General features: G+C 38.0%; 1 protein-coding gene across 1 annotated transcript; it reads right to left on the reverse strand.

Moving 5' to 3' along the window:
• Positions 1 to 9929: 9929 nt before the first annotated feature.
• On the reverse strand, positions 9930 to 10674 carry LOC145895675 (SCAN domain-containing protein 3-like). Its single transcript, XM_082984470.1, has 2 exons — positions 10551 to 10674; positions 9930 to 10453 (listed from the first exon to the last, which is right to left on the reverse strand). The coding sequence occupies exons 1-2, from the start codon at positions 10672 to 10674 to the stop codon at positions 9930 to 9932; spliced, it is 648 nt and encodes a 215-aa protein (XP_082840596.1).
• Positions 10675 to 13185: the final 2511 nt, after the last annotated feature.

Below are 13185 nucleotides of genomic sequence, written 5' to 3' on the forward strand. Positions count from 1 at the left end.
CAAAAGTCGAATATTTTGGGACAAATGTTCTCAAATTCCGTATATTATTTTAAGAAGTTTGACTTTAGAATGTCACCAGGGAAAAGATCATAACAAACAGAAGAAAGAAAAGTGTTCAGCTGTTCCTAAACAAGTAAATTTTGTGACGACAAAGCACTTTTGATATACTAACAGATTATGTTAAGTTGCAAGATCACCCTAATCCTTTAAAAAAGAGGTTGTGTGTGCAAGGAACGAAGAAAAAGAATTGCAAAGCAATTATATTTGTTCAAGAAATTATGAAATATCCGCAGTTTCAGGTTTGTTGTTTTTTAACAATGTTGCATTGTTAAACAGTATAATGTGTTTAAACAGAACAACTTATATCCAATAATCCATATTCCTTCTTTATAGTCATCCATCAAAGATGAATTTATTAAGAGCAAGATAAGCATCATCATTAAGGATCTATTTATGATCAATGATGTACAGTTGGTGAAAGAACTGGCTTGCAGCATTCTCTTTCCAATGGATGACGATCATTCAGGCCATGTGATTGGGGAAGTGTGTACAAGTTTTGGAATAATGAATAATATTGACATAATTTTTTCAATCAATTTGTTTTAAGGCTGCCGGATTTTTACAACCTATTGATCAAAGGTTAATTGCCAAAATTGATGAACTGGTCACCGAAGGGGTAAACAGTGTTGAGGAAATTTTGCGAGTATTAAAACACTACGTAGCCCATGAACTCTTCAAAAGTGAAGATGGACCCGACCTTTCAAATAGGAGATTTTATCCTACCAAAAAGGATGTCCGAAACCATTACTACCGAGCTTTTACAAAATACAGGTTGGCAAAGATTGATCAAACCAATGTCCAAAGTTTGGTTGATGAATGGAATAGAGATGGTGATTTGGATGACAAGATTTATTTTCGTCCATATGTTGCCGGCAATGAACCCGATGTTGTTGGTGATGGGGAATCAGCACCAGTAATTAAATCAGAAAAAACTCTGTTGTTTGTTCACCAGTTTGCCTGGCAGCGCAATTTACTAATTCGATATGGGCAAGATATTTGTTTACTGGATGCTACCTACAAAACATCCAAATATGCTCTTCCACTATTTTTTCTTTGTGTGAAAACAAATGTTGGTTACCAAGTTGTGGCCAGCTTTATTACACAAAATGAGCGACAAATGGACATTGAGGAGGCATTGTCCATTTTAAAAACTTGGGCACCTTCTTGGAAACCAAACTATTTTATGGTTGACAAATGTGAAGCAGAAATACATGCGATTGAAAGTGTCTTTGCAGGTTTGTGCATTGCATGTTTAGATAAGTATGTATACTAAACAAGCGTGCTTACAGATACAAATGTCCTTATTTGTGATTTCCATCGAGAACAGGCATGGGAAAGATGGGTAAGAAAGTCTGACAATAATGTTGGCCAAGATAAGGACGAAGTGCTTTCACTAATGAGAAATGTAGCAAGTGCTGAATGTGAAGAGAGCTACGAAAAAGCATTGTGGCTCTTGCAGTCAAGTACACATTGGAAAAATAATTTAAAACTGCAGAAGTACTTCACTAATATTTGGCTAAAAGAAAAAAAGGTATGTGGCAACAAGCAGAATAAATGTAAAATAAACCTAAAACATATTTTAGCGATGGTTGTGGTTGCATCGAGCCGATCAGTTAAAGGTTCTCATTCGCACAAACAATGGTGTGGAGAGACAAAATCGTGTTTTGAAAGAATGTCATGTCAGATTTAGGACCGACAAGTCCCTGTCTGGCCTAATTACGATTTTACACAAGGAATTTCTGCCAAACGGTTGGAACAAGTAAGTTATTGTGTTTTAGTACTAAACCTAAGTCACAAGACTGATTTTGTAGATACAAACAAGAAAATTTACGGTCATCAAGCAATTACAGAAGTTACAACAAAAACATTCCCACCTATCTACAAAATCGACCAAAGAAGGTGGTGCAACATTGTATTAAACGTATAGGAGAGTCTGTGAATGTTGAGGAAAGTAAAATTTGTAGAATAGGAGACAATGTGTTTACTGTGGTGAGCAGTTCCACATGTGAAGTGTACAATGTAAAACTGGGTAGTGGTAGTGAATTTCCAAAATGCACATGCATTGATTTTACACTACATTTTTTACCATGCAAGCACATGTTTGCAGTTTTTAACAAGTTTTCAGATGTTGGTTGGTATAGCCTAACTGGGTGGTACCACAGCTCAGTGTACATGGTTTTGGATCCTGCTGTTGTGGACCAAATCTCTCCGGAAACTGGTTCCCATGATATGCATGTTAAAGAAATTGTTGACTCACCAACAACATTAAAAGTACCCCCTGTCAACAGCCCTACTTCGCAAGTTGATTCTGAAAACAACAAGAAAATAGATGACCCTAAAAGTTACAAACAAACACATAGAAAATTTGTTGACCTGATAAAATCTTTGTCAGATGTGTCATATGACGTGACTTCAGAGCAAGTATTGGAAAAAGGATGTTCAGATGTTCAAGCAATTATTGACGAGTTTTCTAAGGCATGTTCCATTGATGCTGGCTTGAGAATAACACAATCATCAAAACTGACATCCTTAAGAAGAAAAAGGAAAGTACCGATACCTTCACAAAGTTCTCATGATGAACTGCCGCGTAAGCGACCCAAACCAAATCCATTTGCCTCTCGTGTGGGAAAGTATGCAGATATGATGCAACCGTTGCACCAAGTTAGCACACTCTTTCCTGTGTGTAATCAGGACAAAAAGAAAAAACAAAAAAACAGTAAAAGTTTTACATTTCAGTCCTCATTTTGCAATTCACCTATGATGAAGGAGCCTCAGTGTCCTGAAACCAGTGAAAATAAGAGCATAACTGGCTTTATTACAAATTATAATCCAATGAAGAAGCCTTTGAAAAACGGACCTCATTCAAGCTCATTTTTAGAATTGAAATCGCTTGATGATGCATTGCCTGCACATGAAGTGTGTGTTTTGCAAAAGCATGACAATCGATTTAATGTAGGTTGGCTGTACGATGAAATTATCAACAGTTACCTATGGCAATTAACTTGCATGTATAAACACACCATGTATGTCTGTTCAACTGTAGCTCAAGCATTGCAAAGAAGAGTTTCAATTAAAAAGATTTGGGAGGGTATTAAATTACAGCAAAAAAAGGTTATTTTCATTCCCTGGAACCCTGATGGTTGTCACTGGGTACTACTAGTGGTTGATATTCAAAGGAGAACACTGCTTTACATTATGACAATGCCTTGCAAGGATGACCATTATGTTTCCACTGCAAAAAAGATGGTTAATTACCTTTTAGCTGTCAAGTTTGGTTGGAATATTGCTTCTGTGGTGACTCCTGAAAGAGAACAGCAGCCAGATGGATCTAGTTGTGGAGTTTTGATTTGTATGTATGCAAAACGGCTAGCAACAGGACAATGCTTACAACAAAATGGTTCTGTTCAAAGTTATAGATTGCAAATCCTAAACTGTATTGCTGGCAAATGTCTTGATAATACAACAAAGAAAGGCATTTGTAAATCATGCAAAGATGAAGGTGTTGACTCTTCAGAAGTTGTTTGGATTGAATGCACTCAATGCAAACAATGGTTTCACATAAAGTGTATTGATTATTCACTAGAATATGCGAAGGACGATAAATACTTTGTTTGTCCAGTGTAATATCATTTTTTTTATAAATACATCAATTATTGTGCAAGGGCAATGGCCTATTGAACACAAGTGTGGTCAACCAACCAAATAAGTCTGAAAAGGCTCAACGTTCTGCACAGGGTTTGAGTTTCTGATTAAAATTAAACTCCCCTTATGTATGAATGTGGTTGACCGTTAACGCTTTGTGTGGTTGCCGATTAGCCTATTCGCTTTTAAACGCAATTATGTGAACAAACTGGTCATTGAATACCCAGTTTGATATGGCTACTGGCGAGGCTTCTGGGTTATCAAAAATGCCCAACGACCACATGCAGGATGGCTCCCTTAGCCGTGGTTGGAAATCCTGTGCAAACATCGACTAACTAACACTAACATATTGTTTAATAGTTGCAAATCACAACCCATAAGTAAATCATATCTGATTTATTGATGTTTTTTTCTGTAAAACAATAAAAAAATTTGAGAACTTTTCCAATAAAAAACACAAGACTTCGCAGAATGTTTGTTGCACTTACAGTTGTCTGATCATCCTCCTACAAAATACAGAAAATATTAGTCAGCAGAATTATTTGACAGAAATTTGACATACTTCTGCACATTCAGCAGAAACTCCTGGCTTATTATCTACAATATTAACACAGTTGGATATGTTTAACAGTATTGCTTACGGATGCAAAGCTCATAGTGTATGCATACTGAGAAATACACATTCTATACTTACAGGTCTTGTTGCATCTTTCTAGAAATAAAAGGAAATCTTATATACTACGCTACAATAACAGGAAAGAATATTCACTTACATTTGCTCCTTTCTCTGCCTGACTCTAAAACAGAAACAAAACTGATTAGTATTTATAAACCAATAGCTTAGTATGCTACAATAATAGGAAAGAATATTCACTCACATTTGCTCCTTTCTCTGCCTGACTCTAAAACAGAAACAAACTGATTAGTATTTATAAACCAATAGCTTAGTACGCTACAATAATAGGAAGAATATTCACTCACATTTGCTCCTTTCTCTGTCTGCCTCTAAAACAGAAACAAAACTGATTAGTAGTTATTAGCCAATAGCACACTACATAGACTTACAATAACCAGATTTAAATAGTGTTTATGCACGTACTAAATAGTGTTATATATAAGTATAAAGATTAGTATTTTTACATGTCTCTTCCAGAAAATTTCTTCTGGGACCCATCTGTAAAAAATTAAATGAGATAAAATTCTTTACTTGTCAACTTATTTTATATGACAGTAATGACACCACTTACTCCGATGTTTTGGGGATCTTGTTTTCACTAAATTAAAAAAAGTGTGTTGGTTGGCAAAAACTTGATTCAACTGTGATTAATTTAGTAACAATACTTTGTTTACAATCTCAGTTGGCTCCCAATATTTCTGGATGTAATGCACTTGCAAACACTCATGGCATTTGCGACACACAATTTCAAAATCTATCAGGGCAATTACATTATTGGTCACAGAATTGGCTTGTTCATTGACAGCATTTCTTCCAAAAAATTCATTTTTGAGCATAACTTGCACAGTTTAAGAACCCAACAACAAGACCAACACTTTTCTACATGTTTTTAATGGGCATCATAAAGATTTGGTTAATAAACGCAACATGTATAACAAGTATCTTACGATTGCAGCCGGCAAAATTCCTCCTTTTCGAGGAATCTATAAAATATATTCAGTTAAAATAAAGGGGTAATCAGTGGACACCACCACAAAAATAAAACTATGCTTGTCTTCAACTTTATCTTGTGCATGAGGTTTTAAATTTTATCTGGTGCACTCAACAATTACCCAATGCACATCTTTGCATTCAGGGGTGTTACTATCGGACACTGACACCATGTATTAGTGTCATAACAATAGCCGTCCAAAATTTTAGTATAAAGAAGTGTTATTCTTACCTTTTTCGCGTTGCAAATTTCTGTGAACATAAAATTATGTCAAACGTATATTTTTTCAACAAAAAATATGCAAGTAATTCTCCACCTACCTTTTTGGGTTGTTGCTGGTGGTGGTGATGGTGGTGGTGGTTAACCACCACCGATTGAACGGAATTAAAGTTAAACTCCATTTCTAAATTAACAAAAGCATTATTAAATAAAGAATACTAACAACGTACAGTTATACAAATAACTTTTCTTATGAAACCACACAAACGCAATCGCACGCTGCAAAAAAGGACCTTGTTCACGTGATTTCTTTCCCGCCGTTCATTCCGTGATATCCCTACATGAGACCTACAAGGTATTACTGTTATTTCGGCATCAGATGCTAGTTCGGCAAATGATTAAAAATTAATTGATATTTAAATAATGCTACCAAATTAATTTGACAGGTGTTTGTTTACTCTATACCAAAACCAATATACCCCATATTTGCACGATTTCTATGACCACAATTGCCGACCAAGCTGTGGGGTGGTTCTTTAGCATCTACCATGTATGAAGGGTATTATTTTGCAAGTAAGGGAATCTTTGTATGCATTATTCTTTGCGATGATTGCTTGTAAATCTAGAAATTCGCTTTTTTGCTGTATGATTTTATCAACAGCTGTGCCCCGAAGTTAAAAAATAAAGGGTTTGGTAGTGTATGACTGTTATTATAGCTTGCAAATTTAATTTTGAAATGTGTTGTGTTTGCTTCCGAAATAAGTAATCAAACTAATTGGTGATTGATCTCTTTTGAAATTGTCTAACCGCATACATGAAAAAATGGCGATGGCCGGAATCGTGAAAGTTAAAAAAATTTTCGACTATAGTCAGCCTGGTAGCTATGGGGGCCGTCGGATGAAACGTGAATAGTGGGGTTAGATTAGAGATTGGTCTGGAGAAATTATTCAATTTGCTGTTTTAGGAATTGTGGGAATACTGGTGCAAGTTACTGTCAAAATATTAATTTATTCGCAAACCGCCACAATAATAGTCAATTCGCGATAGTTAAGGCACAGCCACAGGAAGTAATTTCCAGCAGTTTATCGTGGTAACGTTTGTTTATACGAGAAAAGAAGAAGGGCAGCAGTGTAATCTTCGGTTATGAAGTTATATACAGGTTTTTTAACAATGCTTAAATGACGCTGGCGCATGAGCCTCAAAAAGGCGGTAACTCTGGATGTAAAAGTGTTTCCAGCGGCTTGTAAAAAGGATTTAAATTGACCCCTACGCAATCTTGGTCAAATCAAATTAAAACGGCGCATATCAGGCAGGTGGAGTAAGCCAATATATTACCCAACAATGAGGAAGACGACGAGGGCCCTGCATGCCGTGACAAATTGCCGGAAAAACTTAAAAAGAGGAAAAAGTTACAGAAGGTTTTGTTAATCACAAAAACTTACGCGAGAGCTTAAAAAAAGTTGTCAACAGCATTACACAATGAGGTTGTGTTGTGCCAGTCAGACAAAGATGATAAATAAAAGTCATGATGGGAAAGCTCGAGATAAATGAAAATGCAAGGAACTTCTGAAATATATACACGCTGGTAGAACAATCAGCGATGGTATGTTGCACCATACAACAGGTACTAAGCACCATGAACAACAGTACAAACACGCATGCGGCACAGCAGCAAAGTACCTTGACGAAAGATATCGGAAACACTTTTACGTACGCCTTTGTATAAAGCGTCCTACAGCCAATAAGCATTGCACAGATAGCAAAGATTACTTGATGGTGCTAAACTAATGAAAACACGAACAACATCTCGAATCGTATCGCGTCACAACCCTACATTTAGTGGCAGCCAAGCTTACATCGGGATTTAGAGACCGCCGCGCTAAACAACGCGCTGAAAATTACTCCCACTATTCAGAGAAATGTCGTGAAAGGATAATAGGAAAACTCACACTACATTGCCTAAAGAATGTCATCACCACATACAAGGGGCACTACTACGCCCAAATGGATGACATCACTCTGTCTCCAGTTGCGAATATTGTGGTACACGAGATTTTAACCCAGATCAAACGCATCTTGCGAAAATCTTCAAACGATTCATAGACGACATAATCTTTCTATCGTACAGCGACAGATATACGGAAATCACGAAAAAACGCCTTATACAAGGAAATATTCCATTTCATAAAATGAGATTCCCTGTTGTGTTTTAAAACCAAATACTTCGTCAAGCCAATGGAATGTCACACCATCCTCTACACATCTACAAGGCAATTGTATACGGACAGGGTAGAAGGATGCGCTGAGGAGCAAGAAGACTACTTCGCAAGCCTCATCGTCTTCAGAAAAAAGTTCACCGCTTCAGAATTCTCAAACCGCATAACGAAAAACCCATCCCAAACAAAATACCTGCGCCAACGAGTGCATATACTGGGGTACATCCTTCCCCCGCTATATATCTCTTTCGATCAATGATAAAGAACTAGTAATTTTTACAGAACATTCCCCTTGAAACAGACAGTGAAAAGTGGATCACAAAATGTCTGAAGTAACATTTTCCAAGATTGACGAATGTTTACTGCACAGACCATATTCTCAGAGATGTTGAATTCTGGCTGAAGAAATGCGGTGACAAAGAAGACAGATGAGACTGAAATGGAAGAAAGATTCAGCAAGTTATGTACGTAGTCGTTGCCATTTGCTCATATAAAAACTGTATACCTGTTGGTTTGTAACAAAAAAGTTTTCATGAGTATGCACCATGTCATTAAAGCAGGAACAACTCCCTTTCGATGTCATTGTTATGATTTTTAAACAAATTCACGACATTTACCAGTACGATTTTGTTACAGCATTGACTTGTTTCGGAAATTACCAACTCGCTCTTGCAACCGCGGATTGAAGTGGTCTTCCGAACAATTGTCAGCATAAAGCAAGTCGTGCAAAATCGGGCAGGCCTATTCCTTGTACTGTAGAGCGTACAAAGAGGTTTGGATGGGTTTTCCTGCGGTAGTTCATGTTCGTGTCCGAGTACAGGTTGGTGTTAACACATTTTCGCGGTTTAAATGACAGCATCCCCCTTTCCACTGGACAGAAGCTCAATCAATTCTGTAGCTACCTAAACTCCAAAAAAGAAAAGACGCCCTGACACTATTAGTCTACTGGATGAGGTTTCAGATTCTTTTGTAATTAATAAATTTTCCATGAATATGACTTTGTATATTGCTACTGACTATGGTGACATTGTTTCACCGTATCCCTGGGACGAATATACTGAAACTGATTTCGTTTCAGTAAAAACTAGTCGAATTCTGTTATTTCCGAATGCTTTAGTGGCTCCAATTGGCTTAATGACGTCATTGAAACAGCCATTAAATCCTTTGTTGGTTGTGACAAGTTTTCTCCTATGGGATTTCTGTTTTGTTCAGTTGGAGTCCAAATATATGCGCAAGGCCATAAGCGGTTATGCTCGTCACAATGAAGCTCTTAAGCACGATAATTATGTATTTGTTGTCAACCCTGGAGCATACTGGTTTATTGTGGTAGCCAACCTTCGAGAAAAACAAGTGGTCTGCATAGACTTATTGATGCATTTGACGTCAGAGCCAAAACTGGAGTCCATATTTTTTTGATATATTTCAAATTAATAAAGCAACTTGTACAGGTGCCCAGACGTTCCATAGCAAAGAAATTCATACGACTGCGAAGTGTCAACAACCTCCAACAGCCTAACGAATTGCCATCATTAAAGTCCAGAAATTGGAATGCTAATGTCATCGCCAGTTCAGATCAATCACCAACAACGACCAAGTCAAGAAACAAAATTGCTGAAGCAAGCGAAGCTGCAGAAAGAAATTAGTTACCATCACAACCAAAATCATTGTCGGGGAAATGGGAGTAAAAAAATGCAACAAGAGAAAACTGATGTGCGATGCACTTAAATTCCCGGGAAACAAGGAAACAGTTTTGCGTTTCGTGCAGAAAGTGGTTCCACAAAACTTGCCTTCCTGGTAAAGTTTCCGCCACAGCAGGAACGTACTTTTCGTGCACAAAGGAAGTAACATGCTGGACAAAACAACTTTAGTAAAGCACACGTCAAAACACAGTAGGCCTGACCAATATAGTTGTAACATTTTGCGCCACTTTTTTCGATTCAAAACGCAACAACCATAATCACCGAACTTCGAAAAAATTTTTGCGCCATTAAATTGGCCATCATCATTAGGACAAATTAGATTTCTTATTTCCGAAACTGCTTTAAACCAGTTTAGATAAACAATTTGAGAATATCACAAAACAAACAAACACGCATGAACAAATACAATTTATTAAAATACCAAGCTAATGAGACCCTTGTGCCTGATGTTTATCAGCAAGTTTTTTGAAAGCAGGCTGCAAGCTTGTCAGCTTAAGTCGTATTGCATTTCCTCCAGTGTTGTTCATGTCGAGACGATTACGATATTTGTTACGCATGTGCAGCACTTCACTAAAACCTTGCTCGGCAATGTATGTTGTCGGAAACGCCAGTAATAATAATTTCACTCTATCCCACAATTCGGGAAAACGACCACTGCACTTGATCCAAAAATCTACCCAGCCATGTGTGTTAAAAATGATACGAGCTTCTTCGTCACTTTGCATGTCTATGAGAAGTTCCTGCGTGATGAGATCGCATTGGCTTACCGGGATGCTAGTTGCAAATGGTTCTATAAACCACGGAAAAACTTCCAGCTCAAGTAGATCTTTAAATCTAGTCTGCATGTCTTGTCTAACAGCTTTCAGATGTTCAACATATGCGAGCAAAGGGTTGCCAGAAACATCTTCGACAGTCGTGAAAAGTAAAAAAAGTTTCTTCTGTTCAGGGTCTGCTGGTACATTTCCAGTTTGTTAATTAGACTTTGGAGTTTATTTGTTGCAATGTTTATTTTCTCATAAAAATCAGCCAGATAGCTGGTATCTTGCCGGCATGAAATAACATCTTTGACAAGAGAATCTTCTCCAAGAAGTTCGCTGTATCTTGAAAGAGACTCGCCTTTTGACAACCAACGAACCTCAGTGTGAAGGAGACGATCAAACTCCTCATCATTTTCTTCGCAAAGCAGCCGAAACAATCGGCTATTCTTAGCGTTTGATTTTATTTTGTTTAATTGCTTTCACAGCGATATCTCAAGATTTTTTAAGAGGTGCTGGGCTAAGACGTTTTGCTACCAAATGTTGACGGTGTATCACACAATGGACAGCAAATAGATTAGGAACTTCGTGCCGAAGTAAAGATATAAATCCGCGATATCTGCCTACCATTGCTGGAGCACCGTCAGTAGCACATGCTACTATATTCATAATTGGGATAGATTTGTACTGCAAGTAGGCTACTAAGGTTTGATATATTGTTTGGCCTTTGGTGTCTGTTTCCAGACACTTGCAAAATAAAAGCTCCTCCATAAATTTTTCATCCAATTGTAAGCTAAAAGATGTTTTTTGTAAGACTTCACAAAGTTGTTGTTCAGTGCTTTCGCTCATTTCATCAATTCAATTCGTTTTACAGTTGTGTCGCTTATCGGAACAGATGCGAGTATGGGTGCGGGGTATTAACCTTTCCCCGACATTAAATGGAAGGCCTTCTTTTGCTATCAGCCAAGATACCTTGTGAGAAGCAATCAAACCTTGGGTATTTTGGGACGCCTTTTGAGCAAAAAAATTTCCTCTTCTTTTGTCTGATTATGAAAGCTGTTTCACGGGATTCGGGAAAGAGGAGAGTGCCCTACAATTTGCGGGAAAGGGTGACGCAAAAATTGCGTGAACTTGGAAAACAGGACATGGTGGAAGGTCCAACTCCTTGGGTGTCTCAGGTAATTGTCGTACCGAAACGTGACAACGATATTCGATTATGTGTTGACATGAGGAGGGCAAACACTGCTGTTGTAAGAGAACGTTACCCTATGCCAACAATTGATGAAATTCTCCAAGATATGAATAAAAGCCAAGTTTTTAGTAAGCTTGATGTAAAATGGGCATATCATCAGGTTGAATTGACCCCAGAGTCACGTGACATTACAACGTTTGTTACACACGAAGGTCTTTTTCGATATGAAAGACTGTTGTTTGGAATTGCTTGTGCACCGGAAATGTACCAAAGAGTCATCCGACAAATGCTGCAAGGGTGTTCATAATATACAAGATGACATTATTGTGTACGGGGTGTCCAACCAAGATCATGATGAGAACCTTAAGTCATGTGGATTAACCCTGAATAGGGCCAAGTGTCAATTTGGGATGGATAGATTAATCTTCATCGGCCACGTTCTAAGTGCTCGTGGTGTAGGTCCATCGGATGTGAAGATTGAAGCGGTAGTTAATGCTGAGGAACCTACAACTGTCACCGAGGTAAAAAGTTTTCTTGGTTTGGTCAATTATTGTAGTCGGTTTATTTCCAATTTGGCAACTATTTCTGAGCCATTAAAAGAACTAACACGTAAAGGCGTGGCATTTATTTGGGGAAAACGGCAACAGGACTCTTGCCTACTATGATAAAAAAGCAAAAACCCAGGTGGTAGCCGATGCAAGCCCTGTCGGGTTGGGTGCCATTCTCATTCAAGAGCAAAGAGGAGAAAAGCGTGTGATTAGTTTTGCCAGTAGAACATTGACAAGCGTGGAGCGTCGCTATTCACAAACAGAGAGAGAAGCTCTTGCTCTCGTGTGGGCGTGTGAACGTTTTTACATGTATTTGTACGGCGCTGAATTTCAGTTATTGACTGATCACAAGCCCTTGGAATTTATTTTCTACCCGCGATCGAAACCAAGCGCGCGTATTGAACGTTGGGTGCTGCGTTTGCAACCCTATCTTATCAAGACTTCTGGACAAAAATGATGTGGAGGACGAAAGTAAAGCCGAAGAATATATTAACTTTGTAATTCGCCACTGTGTGCCTGCTGCTCTATCGCTGGATTTTATTCGAGAGGAAAGTGGGAAAGATGTATTCTCACATCCAATTGGTATGTAAGGATTTTCGACGTGTGAAAACTGAACTAAGCTTTAACAATTTTATTGTACTGCGCGGTACGAGACTAATTATTCCGAAGTCTCTACGAAAAAAAGTCCTAATGCTTGCACATGAAGGTCATCCAGGAATAGTTGCAATGAAGCAAATACTGCGAACAAAGGTTTGGTGGCCTGGAATAGACTACGAAGCAGAACAACATTGCAAGTCATGTTTTGGTTGTCAGTTGGTGTCGCAACCGACACGTCCTCACCCGAGCAAGACTTAGCTGTTGATTTGCTGGGACCCTTTCCGTCGGGCGAATATATTTTGGTAGTTATTGATTATTACAGTCGTTACTACGAAATTGGTATTATGAAATCAATCACGACATACAAAATACAAGAAGAATATTTACCAGAACACCTTGTTTTAAGTTGAAATTCTGTAAACCTCCTGCCCAACCTACCAATTTAGCACTTCATTGTGTGACGTTCTTGTTGCAACTCAAAGTTCTTGTACAATAATCGACACAACCATAAAAAGAGTTACAGGCAACTTTCGAGAGAAAATTCTGAAAAGGTCCCGTGAGTACGATTTAAAAGTTGTCTGTTGTCAAA

This window comes from Ascidia mentula, chromosome 3, assembly GCF_947561715.1.
Source record: "Ascidia mentula chromosome 3, kaAscMent1.1, whole genome shotgun sequence".
NCBI classification, from domain to species: domain Eukaryota; kingdom Metazoa; phylum Chordata; class Ascidiacea; order Phlebobranchia; family Ascidiidae; genus Ascidia; species Ascidia mentula.